This window comes from Vigna unguiculata, chromosome 6 (genome assembly GCF_004118075.2).
Source record: "Vigna unguiculata cultivar IT97K-499-35 chromosome 6, ASM411807v1, whole genome shotgun sequence".
In the NCBI taxonomy this organism is placed as follows: Eukaryota; Viridiplantae; Streptophyta; class Magnoliopsida; order Fabales; family Fabaceae; genus Vigna; species Vigna unguiculata.
Genome location: NC_040284.1, coordinates 28,220,563 through 28,246,048, shown reverse-complemented (window position 1 = coordinate 28,246,048; position 25,486 = coordinate 28,220,563). Strand labels below are relative to the sequence as shown.

At 32.0% G+C, this 25,486-nt stretch overlaps 3 protein-coding genes across 3 annotated transcripts; 1 reads left to right on the top strand and 2 right to left on the bottom strand.

The window, feature by feature from the left end:
- Positions 1-9,313: 9,313 nt before the first annotated feature.
- LOC114188682 (probable WRKY transcription factor 31) lies at positions 9,314-12,039 on the bottom strand. The gene is made up of 6 exons (XM_028077274.1): positions 11,629-12,039; positions 11,420-11,521; positions 11,155-11,310; positions 10,597-10,968; positions 10,366-10,479; positions 9,314-10,246 (listed from the first exon to the last, which is right to left on the bottom strand). Exons 1-6 carry the CDS (start codon positions 11,932-11,934, stop codon positions 9,587-9,589), a joined length of 1,710 nt encoding a protein of 569 aa, XP_027933075.1. The 5' UTR covers positions 11,935-12,039; the 3' UTR covers positions 9,314-9,586.
- Positions 12,040-22,016: 9,977 nt separating this feature from the next.
- LOC114187422 (LEAF RUST 10 DISEASE-RESISTANCE LOCUS RECEPTOR-LIKE PROTEIN KINASE-like 2.7) lies at positions 22,017-23,601 on the top strand. The gene is made up of 3 exons (XM_028075677.1): positions 22,017-22,903; positions 23,190-23,234; positions 23,325-23,601. The coding sequence occupies exons 1-3, from the start codon at positions 22,084-22,086 to the stop codon at positions 23,450-23,452; spliced, it is 993 nt and encodes a 330-aa protein (XP_027931478.1). The 5' UTR covers positions 22,017-22,083; the 3' UTR covers positions 23,453-23,601.
- A 35-nt stretch (positions 23,602-23,636) lies between these two features.
- On the bottom strand, positions 23,637-25,289 carry LOC114187421 (putative pectate lyase 2). The gene is made up of 4 exons (XM_028075676.1): positions 24,623-25,289; positions 24,371-24,474; positions 24,150-24,288; positions 23,637-24,050 (listed from the first exon to the last, which is right to left on the bottom strand). The coding sequence occupies exons 1-4, from the start codon at positions 25,280-25,282 to the stop codon at positions 23,832-23,834; spliced, it is 1,122 nt and encodes a 373-aa protein (XP_027931477.1). The 5' UTR covers positions 25,283-25,289; the 3' UTR covers positions 23,637-23,831.
- Positions 25,290-25,486: the final 197 nt, after the last annotated feature.

The window sequence follows — 25,486 nt, the reverse complement described above, 5'->3', positions numbered from 1 at the left end:
ATAGAAGCTATTTGATAAAAATTTGCCTGAATAAAAATTTAGTATATCCCTATCTCGTATTAGTTCATTTAATGTTAGAAGTGAGCTTTAAGCCTAACTCAATCTTACAAAATCGGCCTGTAAGGTGAGGTTTGCACCTCACTTATATATTATAAAATTGTCTTATCTTTAGTCGATGTGAGACTTCCAATACACACCCTCACGTCGAGGTATATTCATCTCGTGCGTGGAACAAGAAATTAGTCGGTGGTCCGTCAGTGGCCCGATATCGGGAGGAACAGAATGTCCAAGAAAGTTCACTAGGATAGGCTTTAACTTGGCTTTGATACCATGTTAGACATGTGTAAGCCATGAGAGAAAGAAAACAAGGATGCGTACAAAAAACGCACAAGAAAGGTTTGGGTGAAAAACCACTCAAAGAGAGTTTGCTTACTTCTTGATTTATTAGAACATTTGTTCAATATATATAGTATAATGTCCCATCATATAGAGGGAAAAATAAAAACCAAATAAAAAAAATATTTGATAATAATAGAAGAGAATCAAATATATCATATCTCTATCAATATAAATAAAAACAGGAGATATATAATATCTTTATCACCCTTTCTCAAGGTGGGCATGAAGATTGTAAAGGCCCAACTTGGAAGTAGCAACCCGAAAAGTACAAGGATGTAAGGACTTAGTAAACATATCAGCAAATTGACTTCTAGAAGGAACATGAAGAAGGTGAATAAGACCATCAACAAGCTTTTGTCGAATAATGGGGCAATCAAGTTCTATGTATTTGGTTCTCTCATGAAAAGTGGGATTCTTGACAATGTGAATAGCAGAATTGTTGTCACAAAAGGCAGTGTAGGGAGTGGGAACAGAAAAATGAAAATCCTGAAAAAGGTATTGAATCCATTGTAGTTCACATGGCAGGGATGCCAAGGCACGATACTCAGCCTCAGAAGAAGACCGTGAAAGTGGTTTGTTTCTTAGACTTCCAAGCAACCAAAGAGGTGCCTAAGAAAACACAATATCCAGAAACAGAGCGTCGGGTAGTGGCACATGTTGCCCAATCAGAATCAGAAAACGCCTGAATTTTAAAAGAGGTGTTGGACTTATACAAAAGGCCATATCCAGGAGCATTTTTCAAGTACCGAATGATCCATAAAGTCTGCTGCATATGTGGTTCACGTGGAGAAGAAACAAACTGGCTGAGTTGTTCGACAACAAAACTAATATCAGGCCTGATGTTAGTCAAGTAAAGTAATCGTCCAATCAAATGCCGAAAGGAAGAAGGATCTGGTAGAAGAGCTCCCTCGTCAGCATGAAGTTTGATAGAAGGATCAGATGGTGTTGGTGCAGGTTTACATTCAAGCATCCTTGTCTCTGAAATGAGGTCCAAACAGTATTTCCTTTAATTCAAAACTAATCCATCAAGAGAACGAGAAACTTCAAGGCCCAAAAAATACTTGATAGGGCCAAGATCTTTAATATGAAATCTAGAATGAAGATGAGCTTTTACAGTATTAATTTTAGCAATGTTATTGCCAGTGAGAACCACATCATCGACATAAACCAATAAAGCAGTAATATCAGAGGTAGATTTCTTCACAAAGAGAGAGTGATCAGCAGAGCTTGCAAGAAAACTGATTTTCTGTCAAATTAATAAAGCCTTGAAGAAGAGATCTGACTTCTATTTTATTTTTAAGAAAAAGAATCCAAGTAAATCTGCTATAATCATCAACTATAGTCAAAAAATACTTGTATCCATCAATGGAAGAGACGGAAATCGGACCCCAAATATCAACATGGATAAGTTCAAAAAAATGTAGAGATTTACTCGTGCTGGAAGAATATTTCAGATGTTTTTGTTTGGCAAAAGCACAAGTATCACAAGCAATAATAGAAGGAGAAAAAATATATGATATCTCTATCAATATAAATAAAAACAGGAGATATATAATATCTTTATCATTTAATATAAAAAAAAAATCAGGATAACTATAGTGTATTTGTATATGATTGGAAAGAAAATATTAAACTTATTCACATTAACGCGGTTGTTGATTTTCTTGTTAATTAAATAATAGAATTATTTTTTATGGGATTAAGGATGTTATCTTTCTTAATTGAAAATTTATTTAGATGAGTGTTTTCTTAAATTCTCCATAAAAAATAAAAAATAAAAAAGACTTTTATATAAACTAAAATTAGTTTATTCATGAGTTATTCTTCTAGAAATTTCTTCATTTAATTTATCTGAACTTTTGTTTTTAACTTTTGCTTAAAATAATTTTAGTATATGATATTTCTTCTCATTTTTTTCTTTGAAAAATACTTATGGAGAATTTCGTATAGATAAATCCTTAACTATATATGTACCTATTCTCACATTTTCCATTTATTTATATATCTTAAAAGTGGCTAAGCTGTGCAAAACACTTTAAAAGCTACATTAATTTTTTTTTAGTGTTATTTCGTCCTCATCTAAAATAAGCATCACAAGTACATAATTGATTTTCATATTTCAGAATGAGATTCTTATCATCTCCAATTTATATTACATTTTAATTAATTCAATTAAAGTGAGTCGAATTCATTTAAGAGTGTAAGGTTCATTTAAAAATTTGATTCACAAAAGCCAAATTTAAGAACATCCTACGAAGCAACCCATTGATGAAACAGGCAAGAGCAGGAATAAAGTTGATTAAAAAAAGTTTCTTTATAATTGAAACAATAATTAGACTTTTTTTTCCTATAAGCATTGGTGAGTGCTACTTGCAAGCATGAACGCAATGATTAATGAGAGGGGATAAGACATCATCAAATTAAGAAAAACTAAGGAAGGTGTCAAATCAATGTTTTGTTTTATGGAGTGGTATTTTTGAATGAATAGAAGAATATATATAGTGGGAAAGAATGAAAGGGAAGTTGAAGAAAGAGTGGGAAAAACGAAAGAGCAAAAAAAGCATGGAGTAGAAGGTAACGTGGTGAAGTAAGTGTTGAAGACATTGCCAAGAAGCAAAGACAGAGTGTCAAGTTGCAAACAATAGAAAGGGAATGTGATGGGATTACAAGTAGGAACCCACTTTAGTGAGCTTGCCATAACAAACACTCATCAACAAACAAATTCTTTTACAGTTTACCAATCATTTATGCAACAATTTTACTTTTAATGCCTAATTTTGCCAATAAATCATGTTAAACATCATATTTTGAGAAAAAAATGACTAAATAAAATTTGCAGACGGGCTACCTGTAAGCGCTAATGAAAGAAAATATATTGTGAAATTATTTCTCATAATGAGCTTGCCTTTATAAGTAAAGCTATTTGTTTTGGGTGTAGATGTCAGATGCCTATTTAAATAATTTTTGAATTCTTCCGGTTTATTGTTCTGTTGCTTGTTTGTCAATCGGTCGGTGAATCCATGTTTAAGGTATTCTTATGTTAAATTGGGGTGGGTTTCATCAGTTAAAATAATAAATATTGTAATTAATGTAATATAAAAGTTTCAATAAGTATATATTTTTCTATATTTATAATTTTTATTATGAGTATGTGATTAGGGTCAGTCTATTATTATCTAATCCTAATTATTGATTTGTGTATGTTAATTAATTAGTTAACTGAGTTTTAGTTGTGTCGTTTGGTTAGTCGCCTGACGTGACATATAACTTGTATAAAGGACTAAGAAGGAATCATGTGGACAGTCTAATTAATAACAATTAGGATCAAATTTACATGAAGTTAAGTTAGCCGGTTGACATGACACATAATTTGCATAAAGAACAAAAAAGAAATTATATAAACAATTCTATTGATGACAACTGGAAGAGGTACATTGTGCATTTATTTGTAGGAATGATATAGAGAATGTTAGTACTTACAAAAAATATTATCACACGACTCTCCTTGACCGACTAACCAAATGACACATAACATATTATTCATTATCATATATTCTTTTAACACTAACAAAATGTTTCTACCCGTTATACCTATTTTAAGTTTAATAATTAAATTTCTTAAATATGTTATTGAATATTCATATCAATGTCAAATAACTTGTTAGATTCTGATTATATATATATATATATATATATATATATATGAATTTAGTGTGAAATTAATTATTCTCGATCTATTTTAGTTTATATTAGTCATTCATATTAGTGGTAATAAGTGTATGTTCTATATTTGAAAGTTTTTCAAAGTATGACTCTTTGTTCCTGTACGTTCGTTTTTTTCTTTCTTCACTCTCATAAAACTCATAAATCTCATTTTATCCCTGTTTAAAAAATTAATAAAAACTTAAAAATGCTTCATCCTTCGTTCTCTCTTCACCGCAAATTAGAAACTATAGTAAAATACAACTATTTACTGATTAGAATAGCAAATCAGATGACAATGGACAAGACAACATGCTTTGGGAGCCTTTAATGCAAGGTGATTTCTTTCTGCACCTTTAAAATTATCTTTTGATCATTTAATCACAACAACGCAGATTATACTTCCAAATTATATCTAGATGTCGACTTTCAATAAAGATACTTTTAGAAAAATTTAAAATTTGGAATGGAAATCGACTTTTAAAAGTATATACACCAAATATATATATATATATATATATATATATATATATATATATATATATATATATATATATATATATAAAGTTGGTTTCGGAAGTATTCTTTATCAAAAATCAACAAAAAGTAATTTTAAATTTGTGATTTACGTGATTTTATTAGAATAATCAAAGAGTATTTCTGAGATTTAGAAAAAATTTGGAGTTGTAGAAGAAATTTTCGAAGTATAGAAAGAAATCCCCTTAATGCAAAAGTAACCGGAGCCTCCTTTGGAAATGACCTTCATTGTATGTTCTGAATTATAAAATACTTTTGGATTAACCAAAATTTCATAGAAAGTAAAGTTTTGGATTCACCAATTTAAAATATAATTTTTTTAAATTCATTTTTTAAATATATTCTGAAACATATTTATGGATTTGAAAATATGCTTCAGAATCAACATTCCAGAATTTACTTTTTGAATGCATTTCAGAATATTTATTTTGGAAGATTTTATGAATTTGAAAATACCTTTCAAAATGCGTATTCTAAAATGTAATTTTGTTTTTAAATGCATTCTAAATTATATAATTCAAAAAATTTCACATCTAAAAATACCTTATATATTATACAATCAAAACGTATTTGTTTTAATTCATTATGAAATGTCTATGAAGTGTATTTCGAAATTTTGAAATACCTTTCTACTGCAGAAATTGGAAAATATTAAAAATTGTGGTGCAGAAGTAACATTTATGTTTTTATTATAGTTTTAATGAAGGATAATTCGGAGTTGAAGAGTTTTATGAGATGCAGGAAGAAAAAACGAGGTGCAGCAAGAAACAGCCTACTTGGTTAATTTGATAGGCCCTCTAAACATAAATTGTGTAATGGGCTGGGAAAGATAACCCATCTAAGACTTCATACTCACAATAATAACATACAAAGATAACAAAAATTAAAATATATATAAATTAATCGAAATATCTCATTATTTTATCTCTATATAATAATTTTAATTTTTTTTCAACTTATCCTCAAAAATGGATATTGAGGATGACTTACTAAAACTTTTTTTAAATTCACTGATCAGTTTTTTATTTAAGATTGGAGAGAACCTAAATCAAAATTAAACTTGATTAAAAATAATTCTTTAAAACTGGATTTGACTATTTAAAGTTCATATGACTATTTATTTATACTAAAAAGACATACGTTACTGAACTATTTTATAAAGTATGGAGAAATATATTATTTATAAAAAAAGTATATCAATTTAAAATTATTTGATAACTTATAAACAAACAAACTTAAGGAGAAACTACTAGTTCGCTGGTATGGAATATGTTGTATTAAAACTTAATATATAATTTAATTTTAGTTATAATAAAAATAATTGAGTTTTTTATCTAATAATATTTGATAGAAATTACAATAGTTGAGTGTTTTTATTTGAGTCCATAGAGATTTTTTTTTTTCTAAAACCACAACATTATCAATAATTTTAGTGGGTTTAAAAAAATAATTTGCCACTATTTCTCAAATCCTCTCTTCAACATATTCAACAAAAAATTTCATTATAATTTAAAAATAAATCATTTTCTCCAACAGAAAGATAAAGTTTATTTACCGATGCACCATTTAAAAGTGTTTGTGAATTATTAACCATTTATTATTAAAATTGAATAGCTCTGAGATACCAATGAATTGTTATAAATTTTTGTTCTTATAATATGCACTAGAGCCTGGTGGGTTAGCATAGGTAATTGATCTTCTTAAAAGTAATTTAAGGAATGATTTATATATTTTGTTCTAGTTACATGTGTGTTTTTGTAATTAGTAAAATTTAGCATTATAATGGAAAGTCACCTTTTATTTGAATTAACTTGACGTAGATCAATATAAAAATTCTTAAATTTTGTTTTTCTTATTATTCTTTATCTATGTTGTTTTTAGTATTCATTGCCCAACTGCATTAAAATTATTTTGCTATCAATAATTTTAAACAAAGTTTGTTTGAAACTTAAAAAAAAAATCTTTCTCAACTAATTTATCTCCTCCTAGTTACGTTTTTAACTATTATAATTTTTAGTAATATTTCATTTTAAAATATTTTTTTAATGACAACAATATTTAATAAGTGATATTTATTATAATAAATGAGCATGTTTATATATATTTTCTTCGATAAAAAATATAAATAAAGAAATGAAGTAAGTTTTTCTATCGACAAAAGTGAAGTAATTAATTCAAATGATTATGTAAATATTGTATGTATGTTATATGAAATAATAATAAAAGAATAAAGTATTGATGATATATAATAAAAAGAACAAAGTTATGTAAGGGAATAATGATTAGGAATAAAATTTGTAATAGAGAGAGATACAGAAGAAACTTCCTGAAGAAGATGCTTCATGTTAAAATTTGGAAAAGAAAGGACGCGCAAAAGATGCAAAAAGACAAATTGAAATGGTGAGTGTAGATAAAACCGAAGGGTTCTGGTATATAGGAGATAAAGACAAAGAATGTTGAAAGAAGTTGCTAGCTATAAACAATCATAATAATTCATATGCAATGAACATGGGATACGATGACATGTTTCGGAGCATCACGAGACTAAGGTGACTTGATTTGACGCCTCACATGAAACCTATGAACCCACATACTCACAACACACTCCTAATCCATGCTCATGCTAATAAATTACTATTAAATTTTGTTTCCAATACCAATGTAAGAGAATAACTTTATTTAAATATATCAATATTTTTTCTTCTCATTGTTACTTTTCTTTTTCTTCAAGAATTTAAATAGAATAATTTTGATAGTTGATTTTTTTTAAGACATTTTATTCAAATATACAAGTACACGATATTTCTCAATAAAATTTTCTAATTAATTTTTGTATCATAATAACTAAGCTAAATCTTTACTATTTGTTTTTGTCTTATTACATTAGTTTATGTTTTAATAGGCATTAATTAAATTAAGTGAGTCTAAAATTGATGTAAAATGTCAAAAATGCTCCATATATAAAAATTTTGCTATTATAAGTGTTGTATGAATTAGGATGACAAAGTGAGTCAAACAAATTCGTGAACCATGATCAAATTCATGAATTGATCTACAAATTTAACATATCAAATTATAAAACATGAGATAAAATGCAATGATATATTTTATCACTTATATTATGAAAATAACATTTTTTTTTCAAAAGATAGTTATTTATCTTTTGACATTAAATTTTCTATTGGAAGTGCAATATAATAGGACATATTATATATGAAGTTGAACCAGAACTTATTATCTTATATTTTTAATTATGCTTTTTATTTTTAATTTTTAATTTTCTTATCAACTCAACTGCGAAAATGCCATTCACAAGTGAATTCAATTTAATTCTTAATTACAACACTTTTTACTCAACGTAAATCTATATATATAATTAGTGTGCACTAAAGTATTTAAAATAAAAATATCATTTTTATTTTGTTTTATTTCGTGTTTTGTTATCTGTGCTTCAGTTCGCATGTAATGACAATAATGTGTTTTTTTTTTTCATTGATTCTAACAACAATGTATTGATTAGTCAACGTAACTCTTCCTCTAAAATAAAAGTAAACTATAATTTAAGAAATATAAAATTTACACCATCACGCGTCATAATTTATTACACATACTTTGAAAGGAAGTCATTGTTTTGTAGTTAATTTTTTTATCAAGTAGAAATATTTTTTATTGTACATTCATTATACTCGTATAAATCATTGAATCAGGCATGATTAAAAAATGTTATCCTCGATAGTCATTGAAATTGACTCAAATGCTCCCACCCACGTTACGCTCACTATGTTCTGTATACCAAAAAATGGTAAAAATGGTATCCCTTATAGTTAGTTATAGAGAAAGTAAGTGAATATAAGCACTTCAATCATGGATGCAGTGCATCTTTCTGGAACACATACTTTTCTTGCATCCGTGTTAGGGTTGGTGAAGGAAAAGGAGTTGATCGGAAATCCAAAAATAGTCTCCTCCTTCACATGGAAGCACATGGTGGTGTATGGAAGTGTTTGATAGAAAAGAAAATATTATCTTTGGTTACATATGGTTGGGTGATTCACCAATCACGCAAGTCACCCGTTGGTTTGGATAGAGTCAAATAAAAGGTGATGAAGACCCATTTGTACGGTGTGTGAAGTACGGTGCGTGCAAGTGCTCAAACACACCAACAAGCTGACATGTCTGTCTCCATTCCTAGTTTTAAATACTCTAACATCATTCGTCCAATGCCCTTAACGTGGACGCCACGTCCATCCACACAAAGTCAAAAATTGTATCCAACTTTTCCCATTTCCACCACATACATTACTATTAAGTTGACCCCATTATTAATTTATTACTCACTTCATTATTTCAATTACTCTCCTCTACACCTACACCCAGGGCACACGAAGTTGCCAAGAAACTCACTTGCGTTTGCTAAAGTCCACCTATCAATTACTACTTCCCATCCAACAACTGGTCATTTACGTGTCATATCAAGAGTAATGGCCGTATTTCTTGACCAATGGGAAAATCCGAATATTCCTCGCAACACGTTCAATATTGGCTGTTAGCGTATCAATTTTTTTCTTTTTATTCTTTTCTTTTTTGTTCTTTTCGGATGGGTTACCATCTAGGTTGTTTTCGATATTGTCACAAACCATGCTGGCCAAGATGGAAAACAAAACATAACCACATGACAAAGGAAGAAGATAAAAGACGATTCTTCATTTGCCCTGTCTATTTACTCCCCAGAATTTTTTTTGAATCAAATATACAACATTATTCAAAGGAAAACAAATGGTACAAAAAAATTAAACATTTTCTGATCTAATATATCCCTCCCTCCCAAGACATGGTCTAATAAGAATATGAACATTTACGGTGTCATTTTCCCTTATACCCATGTACAAAAATACAAAGTTTAAGGAATAATATAGTATTAACCAAAAAATGGAACGATAAGGAAAAGGCTTCAGTTTCCTGAAAAGCTGCTAATGGTAGTTCTGCTTGTGCTGTTGTTGTTATTGGTGTTATTGTTTGCATTATGAGCACCGCCTATGATAGAGGAGATGGCGGCGGCGAGGACGGCGGTGAAGTTTGGATCGGCGGTGATAGCGGCCGCGGCGGCACTGACTGTATCAGCCGACGAGGGTTGCTGGCTAGGCTGTAAGGGTGGTCTAGAGGCTTGTGCGGCCAACTGGGAGGAACCTACTTCCTGAGACAGTTGAAGACCAGAGAATTTCGATTGATTATAAAGAGCTTGTGCTTGTGCAATTGGGGTGGCTCCGGACCCAAAGTTCTGAGGCTGCCCTTGGAGGAAGGGCACTTGGAATGGGGTAGCTGCTCTCTGAAATTGCAAAGGGTTCGGGTTATGTGTGAGGTCCAAAGTCACAGTTGGAAATGGCGCCGAAGCTGATAGTGTTGCCATGCTAGAATTGCAAGGAATAATTGCTCTGGCTAGCAAATTGGGATTCATTATTCCATCTGCACTGGACATTGACCCTGAGAGTAACATGCTAGCAGCAGCTGTAGTGGTTGACGCCATGGCCATAGCTGCTGGTGGAAGTGGATGGTTATGTGTACCTTCATAAGTTGTAACCAAAATTGTTCTATCCTCGGCACAACGTTGAACCTAATAAAGAGCAAGAAATTTCTATTAGTTTTGACCACAATGATTGACACTTAATACATAGTTAATAGATCTTGTTGATAATAGTACTATATATAAATTGATCAATCAGAAAAACTCACTTGTTTGCGAACTGGGCAACCAACTGCCATAGTGCATCTATAATATGCTCGAGGACATGGGTTCCCCTTGGCCATTTTTTGTCCATATTTTCGCCATTGGCACCCATCGCTTATCTGCAACAACGATCCATTGAGTTAGAGAAGCAATTTACTAGTCATCGCTGGCTTTAATGGTTTGTAAATTAATTAATGAATTCATAAAACATAGTATATATAGTATGATATACGTACCATGGGAGCTTCTGATCGGGCACGAACTGAGACACGAGCTTTTCTCATTGTGGCTTCTGTAGTGGATTGATCGATAGCATTGGAAGGGTTAACTTTCTGAAGCTTATTAGTAGCCCAACCTTGGGATTCTGAGTCTGGGCTCTCTTCCCTACCCAACTCTCTTTTGGCATTAACATTTCTCGCACCGTCTCTCGTTCCAACTTCAATATTATTGTTCTGAGGTGTGCTCGATCGTGTTCTCTCATCGGAAGAAGAGTCAGACACTTGGTCATCTGCTTCGGCTGCGCCACTTGGACCTATATCAAGGAACTGTCTTGGAACCTTTCCTCCACCAACACCATCATTTTTATCCCCGGCCTTTCCCTGAACAACCTGAATTTCAACATTATTATTAACATGTTCCAAATCCAACCCAGATCGTTTACGTAAGCAAAATAAAATCATACAGTAACCGTGTTATTCACTGTATGGCAAAGCAGTTTCAGTCTCTTCACTATAATTATTAAAAAAAGGTAGGGCAATTCAAGAAAACTATTTGTAAATTTAATTTATAAGTACCTCATTTTCTGTGTTCACTGTCCGCTGGTTCTGATGCATTAATGTCATGAGATGCATCTGCAAGGCCGTGTAGTTACCGGTCACATGGCTTAGCATCTCTTTCAGCTTCTTGTTCTCTGCGTTCATGCGTTGAAGTTCCACTTGCATCTGCGCAAGCTGAATAAACAAACAAATATATATCAATTTCACAAATAATGAAAACTTAAATAACCACAAACACGACATTTATTAATAGGATTTATGAATAAAATAAAAATATATGTACCTCAGTGGTTTTGGCTCGCTTATCTTCTGCATCCGATGAAACCCCGTCATCGACGGTGGATTGGTCACTCCCGGTGTTAGCAGTAAGGAGTTGTAAACCAGTCTAGAGAGAGAGAAATAGTGATTTAGAAGCAGAAAGTAATAAATAATCCGGGGAAAAAATAAAAAAGAAAGAAAGAAAGAAAAAAGTAGTTTAGGGAGGTTAATTACATTAACGTGGAGAGGTGTTTCAACAATTTCCTTCTTGACGATGTTGGGTTTAACGTGGTGGTCGTGGGAGGGTGGGGATGTTGGTTTGGTGAGTCTATCAGAGAAGAAGTCGACTTCACCGAGGACTTTGCGGTTGTGTTCGTCGTCCTTGGCAGCGGGGCGGCTAAGGTTGACGGGGAATCCGAGGAGAGGGAACATGGTGTCGCCGGTGAGTTTGGTTAAAGAAGTGGAAGGCTGTTTGGAAGGTAATAATGAGAGAGATTGCGAGGAAGAGGTATCAAGGGTGAGTCCCCATCCTTTGTCCATAAAACAAGCACAACAAGGGAGAAAGAAATAGAAATGAAGGAAACTACAGAGAGAGAGAGAGAGGGGTAAGAGGAATGGTATCAGGAAATGAAGTCTTTGTCCAGTGCAATGGGGTTGGGTATAAAAAGAGTTGGGGGATAGAAGGAGCGTGGACCAAATGGAAATGAAATTGGAGATTTGTGAAAAATGTAGCAAATTATTGCGCCAGATGGTGCGTCATCCTGGACAATGTCTAATTCTCCACCACGTACCCGCCCACAGTTCATACCCAGTCCACCTCTCCAGTTCACACCTCACAACCCGCCCCGGATTTCATCTCTTCTCTCTCATACCAATAACATTTCATGCAAAATTATTATATTCTTTCTTAATTAAAATCACCGCATTAAATTTTTACTGCTTACTATTTTCTCTACTATAACTAACTCATGTGGTTAAAATAATATGTTCCCAAGAAATCCGTACTTTAAGACAATAGTCACATTTAGGAGTACGTGATGGAAATGCAATCCCGAGGTAATTGAATAAATTGTGGAAGTTGTTGGATGAACGTGGGTCCATTAAGAAAGAAAACCCGACCCGATGGGTCAATATATTGGATAGTACTGGGGGTAGCAGTCTTTGTCTCTCTCTGATTTAGAAAAGGGAAAGAGGTTTAATTGGTGAAGAAAAAAGAAATGTGTTGGATAAAAGTATCGACGTGCGGGGGGTTTCGTCTGGGTTTCGTGAAGAAAGGATTTGACTGACTCATAAATGAGGAAGAAAAAGAGCCACCGCCCCCGAATAGTGCGCGAACGATACACGTGATGAAAATGATCCAATTTTCTCTTTTTCTCTCTCAACACCCACAAATTCAACAACAAAACACAATAAAGGAAAAGCCAAGTCAACCAATTTGACGGCCCGGCTCTCTCTCTCTCTCCCTTTCTCTCTCTGTCGTAGGGTGACCGAAGACTGGTTGCCCAAGTAACTTAGTCTTTACATGGCCCCACCCACCTCCTTTCAGATCCCAACCCCCCGGTACCTTGTTGACTCTTTACTTGTGGGACCCTCCTCTTCTCTTCACACCCCCTCCCTCCACATTATTTTTTTATCTCTGATCTCTTCAATCATATAATTATATTCCATTATAAAAATCATAAAACTCCACACATGTATACACTGATTTGAATTTCAAGTACTCCTATACAACTTAAGACCTTTAGACCATCCTTTTAGGTGCTTCTGTCAAAGTTTTATTTTGAAGAAAAAAAAAAACAAACAAACAAAACCCAAAAGTAATTGATAATTTGCAAGTAAATAAGTTGCTTAATGATTTAAGTTTTGTATGGCGAAGATGGCAGTCAATAAATTAATCATTTATTAAATTGTTTAATTTGTTATATTGGTCAGATAACAAGTCTGTATTTCCTAAACCTCCATTGGAGAAAATAGCATGAGTCGTCCGTCAACTTCTCGCATGATTGATCATTTGCCATTTTATGCATTCGTTGACCCAAAGAAACCAGCAAGTACCTCAGGAAAAAACAATGTTAAATTCGAATACAATAAGGTGAATTGGTCTAGCTACAATCAACAATATTTCTCTAAGCCTGAATCATTTTTTTTTTCTTCACTTATTTTCAATATTATGCAGCTACCGGATCAAAGTAAATGTATATATTTTAATAAATTCATGTCTTTAATTCGGTGGAAGTCGTGTGCCTTTAGGTTGTAGCATTTTAAAATTGAAAAACTGTCCTCCTCCAATTTCAAGAAATTGACATTTTCACAATTTGAATGCGTAGCAAATCACCTAATCTTAGATAGCATAGTATTTGCCTATATTTCAAAAAATTGATGCAACAAACAACATTATGGCGTTTTCTTATTTTGGACCGATCGTTATAGACTTTTACAAGGATTCTTCGGTGCATACACTGAATAAAGATGGTGACTGATCGAAAGCAAAGTAGGCAATGAACCTCACTCTTTCTCCTATAATGACCATACAAAATAAATAAAACAACTGTTTTTACCATTTATGGACAAAAATACCACTCCATTAATGTCCAATCTTATAATTAGTAAAAGGGATTTGTTACAAAGTGAATGAACAGGTGAATTGAAGACTTCTGAGCCAGGAAACTTTCTCTCAATGATGTCACACATCCATGCTGAATATTTTTTACTGCAACAAAGAAAGTCTCACAATTAATACAAAAAATGTTGGTCACTGAATCACTTTTAACAAATAAAAATTTATGGTCTGTTATAATTTTTTTTTCACTCTCTAATCTAATTAGATTAAATGACATTTAATTCGGGCTTAGAAGTTAACTAAAAAAAAATCTTTATACTCAACTGTGTGTACTCATTCAGTCTTTAGCATTGACTATCTCACACATATCTCCACCAATTGTGACCTCACTGCCTTCTTCTCACCAAAAAGTTGCTATCTAATAACTTTGGAGATAAGCTCCCTCCAATCGTGTGAAAGAGAATAACGAAAGAAGGAAAATAGTGTGAAATTTAAACTAAAAGAGCATAAAATGAAAAATAAAAAATGTTTCAAAAACACAACCATTTATTCTATTATAAAATATTTCTTTGATTTCATAAACGAGAGAAGGATGAGTATATCAGATTAGAGGATATTTGGTTGGAAATGATGAAGGCAAGAACATGCAAGTGGGAGCAATATATAAGAGGATTTTGTAAATATATATCAGGCAAATATTATATGGTTCAGAAGACAAAGTAGAATGCTAAACATAAGGAGGAATATTGTGTCACTGAATCGCGTCAATAGTAAGGAAAGAAAGATTTTGTGTTTAAGAGAAAGGGTACATGTGTTCAAAATTTCACATCTATTTGTGATAAAACAATTTTATAATATATAAATATATACAAATTTTATAAGATTGATTTAAGTTAAAATTATGTATAGAAAAATTATTGTATTCTAAAATCTTTTGAGTATATATAATAATAATAAATGTAAAAGAAAAAATCCACATCAAATATAGTTTAAACTAATATCAAATGTTTTTTTTTTTACATTGTACAATCAAAGTAAAAAAAGTAATTGAAAACACTTTTCTTATTTATTCTCACTCAAATAAGATACTATTTTCTGACTTATAAACATATTTAGCAAAGGATAATAGCTACTTTCTTTTTTTCTTAAGGGACCAATCTAATCTAAGTGATTACATGTAAGTGAGCATTTTAAATTAATATTTATTAAAAAAGTTACAGATTATTTATAATAATTTTTTTATGTAAGAACTATGTTGTTTGATTTTGTCGTTAAAAGAACGATGTGGTTATTATTTTCATCTTTCCATGTACAACTCCTAAATTAAGTCATCCTTTGCCTCCCTAATTTTCTCTAACTCGCTAATGAAATCTCTTTAACGAGTTAAAAAAGATATGAGAGAAAAAAAAAATCGATTAATTATTGAGAGATGAGAAGACAAAAGTAATGGTCACAATATCTCACTAACTGTACAAATTACACTGCAGGTACTAAAAAAAGTAAGCTCTTAATAAAATAAAATTTTAAAGTGATTCGTTTCGCAACAAACGCTTGTTTCTTAAACAAAAGATAATGTAAAAAATTGTAAAACTTCAAAATTATTCACCGACTCTATATTTGAAATCATCACTAAGATGAATCATCAATTGTGAAACTATTGTTAGATTTCTTGAGCAGAGACGTCTAGAAAATCTTACACCATTAAATAATAAATAAACTCATATAAACAATTAAAACAACATCAATCCAAAATCTTAAAATGTTATATTTGTGAATTGTTTTAATATGAACTTTTTTTTTATATTTATATGCATATTTCTTCTTCTTCTGCTTGTAATTTAAATATTGGGTTAATTATGTTTTTATCCTTCAATTTTTAGTTAAAATTATAATTAATTTTTTCTAAAGATCTTAAATTAATTTAGTTCTCAACTTTTTAAATGCATGAATTTAGTCCTTTTAATAAAATTTTATTAAATTTATTTGATATTTTAAACACATTTTATTATTGTATTTTAGTTTAGTTATATTGTTTGACACGTTTTTCCTTCAATATTAACTGAGACATACATTTAAAACTTTAAATAAAATTTAAAAAAAATTATTTAAAAGACTTAATTCAAGCATTTCTAAATATGAGAAACTAAATTGATTCAAAATTTAAAAAAAAAATAATTATAATTTTAACTAAAATTTGAAATATCAAAAACATATTTAACCCTCGAATATTTTACATATTTTATCGTTCAATTTTAGTTACGAACGTTCTAAGTTCTAAGTTAGAATTTTTATTTTATGTTCTTTTTATACAATATTTGTCTTTATGTTAAGTTTTATAATCTCATGTGTTTTCAATACTTTTAGTAGATATTTTCAATACAATTTTTTTCAAATATGATTAACTTTAATTTTAACCGTTAAAACATTATTTTAGTTTCATAAATTTTAAATTTTTAAAATAAGTTTACACGGTTGAATTACATTACTTCCAAATAATCACTGGTGTAATATGATCCCATGAGGAGTCATTTTAAAAACATAAAATTTTTCGCAATAATAATAATCAAATTTAAGATTATTAAAATAAATTTCATTCGATTTTATAAAGATTAATAGTCGATTAGATGAATTTTACACCCGGAATATTTTTTAAAGTTTAAATAGAAATTAAAATCCACAAATTATGACAGAGGAAACCATTAACACGAGGTTACCTTCTCAACCGTTTTATTCCCCAAAGCATGTAATTGTTTGTGAATGGTAATTAGAAAGAGAAAATAGTAGTTTAATATAGAGTATCCGTACAGACAACTTTTTCTTGCTTCCATGCATCAACAAATTTCAATTCCTTGCGACGTCGTTCTTTTGCTTTGGTCTCTTTCAAATTGCCTTTAATACTTCTTTTGAAAAATGGCTCAAGTTAGGGGGGAAAAGGCAATTCTTGATGTTACCAGACAAAGGAAAAAGAGCACACACGAGCCAAGCTTCCTTTCTTTACCTTGACTACTCAGAGTCCTTCTTTCAAACTAAAATTTCAATTTTGCCCCAAAATATTAATCACCTTCAAACCATTGAACATAACCACATTAATGGAAAGACAACGTCCATTGAACGTTGACTAACCACTTTCAACACTTAAATCTCATATTCTATAATTCATTATTTCGATTATGTATATTACTCTAAAAATAATTACATTGAAAGAGACATTTTCATATCACCTTTCTCCTATCTTCATTTGTAACCAATAAAATAAAAGAAGTTCGAAAGAGAATTTTATTATTCGCTTGTGGGAAAAGTGATATGAAAATGAAAAAAAAATTATTTGAATAGAAAGTGAAATATATGTGACCAATGAAAAGTAATATGTATTTGTTGACGAAAAAAGAAAATACTTCTTTTCTCATCTGCCTAATTTACTTTCTACTTTGCATTTTCTTTGTGAAGGTATGTTTAACGCATAAAGCAGAAAATTCTTTCCAGACACATGTGACACGTAGATTTCACATAAAAGTTTAGCTGTTTATGATTTAATACCATCTTTCTTTATCAAACAAAGTAAATCAAATAATAAAAATTAAAGATAAAAGTTAACAAAATAATAATGTGACATTATTTAAGGAATTAATAAAAAAACTTCTCTATAAGTTGTCTGTTATGAATTAATTTAAATTTAAAAAAAAAAACTAATTTCTGAATCTGGAAATTTGTAATATATATAAAAATAATATAATATAATATTCAACCTACTTCTCTCCCCATTAAGAGGAAGATTCCTAAAATAAACAACGTGCATGCATATAAAATAAATAAAAATTGCTTACCCTCACCGGATAATGGAAACATATAAACGTGTATGTAAATATAAAAAAATTGGTCATCCTCCTCGAATAATAGAAACAGATTTAGAGCTGCTTTAAAATATTTTCATAACAAAAATATTTATTTCTTATTTAACTTTTTCAAAAAAAAAAAATACAAACAAAATCCAACTTTTAAACTTGTAGTTTCGCTTCTTCCCTAATTGAGTCTCAGTTCACATGGAGTTATGGCCTTTTTCTATATTTTGACCGATAGTTTGATTTTGTTTTATTATTGATTGTTGTCCAGGAAATTCTCAACCGCTGCCAAGTTACATTGTGGGACAAATTTTAATTAATTGATCAAGTCATTACCATTGTAATTGTTTTAACAATTTTTTTTATCTTAATTTATTCTATGATTACGTTGTTTTTATGTGTTGATCTGTTTATAAAAATATATGTAGTTTGTATTATTAAAAGTGACAGCTCAAAGAACTTTTTTTTTTCATTCTTGAAGAAAAAAAGAAAAGAACAACAGTAATTCTTCATCTTCCACTAACTCCTATGCCATTAGCTTAATCTTTCCCTATAAGTTTCTACACCTCAAAACTATATAAAGAATAGGAAGATGGGGAACAAGTATTTATATTTACTTAACAACTAAATTTTAAGCAATTTTTATATTAGTACTAACAATATAATAAATTGAATATTTATAGTGGGCCAAAAGTTCAAAAAGCAAAAATTTACTATAATTAATTAGTAGTGTTAGATTTATTTTGACTTTGAAAGGAAAGTGTTATTTTAAATTGATTTTTAATTTTTAAAGCCACATTGAATCGTATCTAAATAAAATATGTTTATAAACTATATCTGAAAAAAAATTTGTAATTAAGCTAACTATAATTAATTTACTCAATTTGAAGCTATAAATTAAGTTTAATATATATATATATATATATTAAATTGATTGAATTTAAAAATTCTAATAAAATTAATTGCCAAATAATATAAATGTATATATCACTTTTCATATTTGATTTTATTTCCAAATAATTTATTAATCTAAATAAATAGTTTCAATAAATATGTAAAAGTTGACTTCATAATGTTAGTAATCCAAGTGTGAGTCTAAGTCCCACATTGGCTAGAAATGAGAAAATAGAGCATTATAAGGATAAAAACCAACCCATAAACACATCGTCTTAAGGTTTTGAGTTGAGAGTTGTGTCAATAACTTATGTGGTTGGACTCAGATCTCATTGGTGTTGTATATTCTCGATGAAACATCTCTGTAAATCCTAACACATAAAAAGGTCAAAATTATTACAAGAAAACAATAAAATATCCATTAAATTAATTTTCATTTTATTATATTATTGATACATTATTAGAGTACATACAATTAAAGCAACCATTTCAATGACTTCAAATTTTTGTTATTATAAGGCTGATTTGAAAACACATGAAATAGAAATATTGGATGGGAGATGTAAAATGGTCAAATTTGTGTCTCCAGCTGGCTTTCTACGTAGATCACATGAGAAGGGACAAGGGAGGCATTGTCGTAGTGGATCCCACAACATTTTCTCTACATTCACACAAATCCAAAACGACAACAAAAATGAAAAAGAACAACGTCCTTTCTCCAAATTCATTTTTGGCAGTCATATTGAACTATAATAATTGGTTTTTTATTTGTTTTTATTTTGTATCCTTAATATTATAATTAAATAGCGAAACTCGTGGGTTGGACTGTGAACCCGACAGCGGATAATATTGTCCACGCATGGCTTTGTCTGCATCGATTTGCAGACAGTAGCCGAGTGAAATGTCTGCGTTCAAATTATTTCCAACGCCCAAAGAAAAGTATCTCTCGCAAACAGATCCATGAGGCTGCCGAGGGAGAAAATACAATCCCGTGTAGAAATTGTTTTCCTAAACCATCTGAAAAGGTTAACACAACGAAGAAAAAAAAAAGAAGCTTACAATTAATATAGTTTTATCAACGAAACCAGACGTTTGGCACATGGTTATATTATATATACATACAGTGGCGAATGCCGACGTAGAAAAAAGGAGCACGCACCTTAAAAAATTTACAACGTTCATAGATAGAGAGTAGCAGTAGTATAGTACTGGAGGAGGTTCATTAAAAGCAGCAGAACGCAAGTTCAAACCACTAGACGTAATAATTCTTGAATTCAAAGCGTTCAATTTGAGGGACCTGATGAGCTTACAAGTTGTTGTTAAGTGCAACTTTAATTTTTTGGAAAGGAAAAATTGTTGTGATGAGCATAATTAGTCAGACATGGTTGGTCGTTGGTCAGCAAATGCAGGTAATATATAGGTTTTATTTTCCGAGAAATATAGAGTGTTATGTATATATATAATAAGGGAAATAGTCAATGACGTACGTATCGCACATTCATACACTTCACTCTATACTCAGCGTTAGGTCAAGGTGAAATCTTAAATTTCAAAATTAGTATAAATAAAAGCGTGGAATTATTTAAAGAGTAATTTGAGTTGAATTATTGATGGTGAGAGAGATGTTAGTAATAAAAAGGAAGAGAAGGTTAGGGTTGACGATTAGATCCTGCCCCACGTGGCTTACTTGTGTTGACGTAGAAATATGGTGAGAGGTTAGGTTGTGACAGCAGGGATTGTAGAAAATAAGCAGACCAAATTGCACACAGTGAAGAGGAAAAGCTCTGCGAGAGAGCCATGCGGCGAACGGCATCATGACAGCTATTTCTTGCGTACGCTCTTTAGACACCTATTGATACCTTTCACATTACAATTATTTTTCCCTCATCTTCAATAAATCCAATTAATTAACTGCTAAACATTTCATCTCATATATATATATATATATATATATATATATATATATATATATATATATATAGTAAGATTCACTGGTCTATATATTTATTGTTGACACTTCTTAATAAATCTATAAGAGTGTTCACTTAAGTAAAGCATTATCATGTTTTGACTAATTTTAATTTTAAATAAGTCGAATTTGTTTTATTTGTTTCAATACAAATTATCCAAAATTAATATTGTTTTCATTGATTCACTTGGTTTTGTTGGCCAGCTCTGATGTCACGTGTTTTCGTGTTTTGATGAGTTTTTTGGTCTCTTTTCTCAGCCGCAAGGGAGAAAATGTCGTGAACTAATAATATAGTTTTCAGTGGCATTGGATGCATGGCACTGCTATTGCCACAATTATATAAATATGTGTATATAAATATACATACACTACATGATAGCACTTAAATAACTTAATCCTGTTCATTTTTTAATATTTGATATATCAATAAAATAATTAATAGCTGGGATTCATGGACGTAATTTTTTAATGGTTTTGTAGTTTAATTCCAACATAAAATTATTTTTGTTTGGTTCAAAACCCTAGTGATGTGAGTGATGATGACGGTGTCTCTATTGATGTGGGCATGGAGGTGGTGAATGGTAAGATAGACGGTGTGTGATAATATCCGTCATCGCTATTTTTTTCTTCAGCAACAATTAAACTATTTTTCCAGTGGGCTTGGAGTTTTATTCTGTGTTGTCCAAAATCTTTGAAAGCCCATTCGATTGCATCTGTCTCCAGTGTCTTCAGATTGCTTTTGTTATTTCCTTTTTCTTTAGGCCTGTTCCATTATTTCCTAAGTCGCAGGCCAGTTGAATTTCCGAATCTGGGCCAGCTTTTTAATTCGTTCTTTGTACTTGGACTATTATCATTTTGGACCCAAAAGAAATTGTAGCCTCAAAAGTGGAAAAATCAATTAAAAAGATAGAAATAAGTACAAAAAATGAAAGTTGATAGCTTCTTCATATAATATATCGATCGAATTATTTTCAACAGTACGGATTAATTAGTGAAGGCTGCTTTAATTTGATTAACAATTTTTGAACTACCAGTTTTTAAAAACTCGGTTACGTTAAAAGTAACTAGATTAATCTAACGTTAAATATTGTGATTAGTGCTTCCAAACTATTGTACTTCATTTTTTATTCACGAGTAAGAGTCTAGCTCTCGGTTATATGGAGTTCATAGCCAATTTATGCACAATTTTTTGGAATAAGATTGATAATGTCAAATTGTTTAATCTCATTATGATTACTTGATCCAGTAATCCACAGCTTAACAATGCAGAAAGCAAAAGCAACAAGCAAACAGAAGAAAAGCAAAAGAACACTATAAAAGCAACACTACACCAATATTCTTCTTTTCTTCCACTCTCACCACCTATACTTACTTACTTGTGTCTACTTCTGATTCAAAAAACCATCTAGTGATTCAGAAAGTTTCTCATGGCTATGCTTCTCACACACAACAACCTCATTCACACAATCTCATTATCACTACTCATTTTCTCATCATCTTTCACTCTCACAACATCTCAATCCAGCGTGTGCAGAACATCCTGCGGGGACATCCCCATCAAGTACCCCTTCGGCATCGACGACGGATGCGGAAGCCCGTACTACAGACACCTTTTCGCATGTTCCAACTCGGGAAAACTCGAACTCAGAACCCCTTCGGGAAGTTACCCGGTTCGCAACGTTAGCTACGCTGATCCACACGTGGTGGTGACCGATCCCTTCATGTGGAGCTGCGAGGATGGTGAGAGGTTTCGTCCCACCAGACCCTTCAGCTTGGACAGCAGCACCCACTTCAAGCTCTCACCTCAGAACGAGTACATGTTCTTCAACTGCAGTGAGGACAACGTCATCATTCAGCCCAAGCCCATGTTCTGTGAGCATTTCCCCGAACACTGTGACTCTTCCTGTGACAGTGCTAGCTATCTGTGCAGACACTTGCCTGGGTGCTCCTTTGCGCTCCCTCGCAGTACTTGTTGTTCGTACTATCCCAAAGCCACCCAGTCTCTCAGGTTGATGCTTAAGTATTGCACCAGTTATGCTAGCGTTTATTGGAAGAACGTTGGTGCTCCCATGCCTTATGATCAGGTTCCGGAATATGGGATCAGAATTGATTTTGATATCCCTGTTACCACGCGCTGCCTTCAGTGCCAGGATCCGTTGAAAGGAGGTGGGATTTGTGGATTTGACACGCAGAACCAGAGCTTCTTGTGTCTTTGTAAGGATGGAAACTCCACAACTCATTGCAAAGGTATGTTCATGTTCAATACTATTTTAAGATTATACTCATCATTTGGTTCTTCAGTATTATACAGCACAAAACCACTACCAGCTTTTTTAGTCCTCAAAGGGCCTTATTAATACACATCGGTTGGATGTCTCAAATGTTCAAGTTTTAATCTTTTAACAGACTAAAACTGAAGAACTCTTTGCAGAATTTTATTCTTGTATGATTGTCACTTATGTGGATTAAGTGATTGGTTTTTAAGTGTTTAAATTTTACTTAAGTGTGTAATAGACTATTGGTTGTTTGACAGATTATGACATTGCAAGGCACAATAGGAGGGTCCATGTAATAGCAGGTACAGAGATTAAATACGGTTGATACAGATGTAATTAATGTGAGATTTTGAAGTGGATGATTAGGCTTATGTTTGGAATTGTGGCTGCAGGAACAGTTACGGGCGTTTCCGTTGCGGGTGCATTTGGAATTGGAGCTGCTGTTTGGTACTTGAAGAAAGTGAGAGCTAAAGCACCAGTCACATGTGGAGTACAAAGCAATGAAAATAGGCTATTCTGAAGAACACCAAATGATGTGAACCACACACACATCTTTCTTTTGTTACTTTTTCATTGTGTTTATTTATTTATATATACCACAATTATACAGTCATAGAATTGGGCCCCAATTTTTCTTAGTTTTATATGGTCTTCTTTACTAATGTCGGTTTTATGTATAGTCTATTAGAGACAATGTACTCTGCTGGAGAATCATATCCTTTACACTTTTTTTTTTACAACAATCCTTACGAAACGAATCTGGCATGTGTCATAATTCTGCAAAGGAGTTAATTGGCCTACTCTGATATATGTATGACTCCAAATTGAGTCTTCGGGAATCAACCAAAAACAAGAAAAACGAGAGAGAGAGAGATACATATGCAGCTTGCAAGACAAAACTAGCATGCTTTACCAACAACACAAGTTAGGGGACCTGCGTTTAGAGTTATAGAAGGCACCAATGAAGCAGGTGCAGCATTAAAAGATTGAGAAGGTGAATAGTTTGGGTCACAACTTCCATATCCTGATGGAACAAAATAAGCACCGTTTAGGAATGCATCCTTAGAAGACCTCCATTTCCAACTCTTCAATTTTCCCTTCATTTCCCTCTTGGTAACCTGTCATCCAAAGCCAACTAACTCAATTTGTGTTGCCATGTATTAATGGGATAGGGTGTTTCATTGATCATGTTACATTGATTATATCGTTTTCCTTACCTGTTTTGCAGCAGGGTTATTCGGAGCTACATAGTAGTTTGCTTCACTGAGAATGGTTGGGTTAGAACTTCCCCCTATGGCATACATCTTCCACCCATCATATTTGTTGTTCACCACATGAGCATAACCAAATCTCACCCTGCATGAATACAAACAAGTTAACAGATACACTTTTCTTAAACCTGTTCTTTGGAAATTCAATCTATATAATGCACTCTCACCTTGGCATTCTTTCAATTAGACCACTACCAAATCGGTTGAAGGCTATTGTTACTTTCATTATTTTATCTGCTGTGTATTCATCGTTGTGTCCTAGCAGCATAACCTGCAGTCAAGGAACAGTACCATCCAAAAAAAACACAGAATGAGTCCAAATAGGGTATTTGGTTACTTACTGGTTCTGGCCATAGTTTCACAGTTATTGTTTAGTCAACAATATAAGAAAAAGATACTCCATATATAATAATGCTTACTTTGTCATGCTGGGTAAAGTAATTGTTAGAAATGGTAATCGCAGTTGAGGCATGAATAACATCAATCAAACCATCAGCACAACGAGCCAACAAACAGTGATCAATCCAAACATTGGAGGAAGCAAATATGCTAATGGCATCTCCATCAGAGCCTTGGCGATGGCCAACATGAGATGGGGTGCTCATAACAAGACCAGCCTTGCTTGGTCTGCAATCATGGATGCTAATGCCATGTATGATAACATGGCTAACACCTTGTATGGTAATGCAGGGGCCATTTGTAATCTCCACTTTAGCGCCTCTTCCATCAATGGTCTTGTAGCTATTCATGATAAGCTCGTTCTTCAGCTGAATACTCATATCTCTGGCAAAAATGATCCAAAGGGGTTGTGTCTGGACCACGGCATAGCGAAGTGTTCCTGGTTTTGGGCTTATGGGATCATCAGAGGAATCTGTGACTTCGTATATTGCTCCATATTTGCCTCCAATAGCGTCCTTTCCAAAGCCAATGGCACAATCAGCCAAGGCTTTGCGATTTGACACCCAATTGGATTTGGCAAGTCTGCATGAGTCTATCATGTTGAGGACTGCACTTTGTGATGAACATTGAAGGTGTAGTATGATGCATGAAAGCAAGAGGAGTAAGGAAGAGGTTGCCATGCTTCAAAACCTGAGAAAACCAATATTGGAGTGAGTGCATTTAATAGATGTTTGATGAGGTTGATCATTCACTTTAGAGCTCTGACTTTTAATTTCTCTGCTTTTGTTAATTGAGCTAACCAAAACGTGGAGGCACGAGTGCTGCTTCTTTGACTGTGCTAATTGCCGATTACCATCTAAAACTCCACTCAAGGATAACAAAAA

Excerpts from the sequence above, each read along its gene's own strand:
- LOC114188682 (XM_028077274.1), bottom strand. The coding sequence starts at position 11,934 with ATGGACAAAGGATGGGGACTCACCCTTGATACCTCTTCCTCGCAATCT. Across the intron at positions 10,969-11,154 it reads CAGTGAACACAGAAAATGAG|GTTGTTCAGGGAAAGGCCGG; the intron begins GTACTTATAAAT and ends GTTGAAATTCAG. Across the intron at positions 10,247-10,365 it reads GTTGCCCAGTTCGCAAACAA|GTTCAACGTTGTGCCGAGGA; the intron begins GTGAGTTTTTCT and ends GCTCTTTATTAG.
- LOC114187422 (XM_028075677.1), top strand. The coding sequence starts at position 22,084 with ATGGCTATGCTTCTCACACACAACAACCTCATTCACACAATCTCATTA. Across the intron at positions 22,904-23,189 it reads CTCCACAACTCATTGCAAAG|ATTATGACATTGCAAGGCAC; the intron begins GTATGTTCATGT and ends GTTGTTTGACAG. Across the intron at positions 23,235-23,324 it reads GAGGGTCCATGTAATAGCAG|GAACAGTTACGGGCGTTTCC; the intron begins GTACAGAGATTA and ends TTGTGGCTGCAG.
- LOC114187421 (XM_028075676.1), bottom strand. The coding sequence starts at position 25,282 with ATGGCAACCTCTTCCTTACTCCTCTTGCTTTCATGCATCATACTACAC. Across the intron at positions 24,475-24,622 it reads ACTTTACCCAGCATGACAAA|GTTATGCTGCTAGGACACAA; the intron begins GTAAGCATTATT and ends CCTTGACTGCAG. Across the intron at positions 24,051-24,149 it reads ATAACCCTGCTGCAAAACAG|GTTACCAAGAGGGAAATGAA; the intron begins GTAAGGAAAACG and ends TTTGGATGACAG.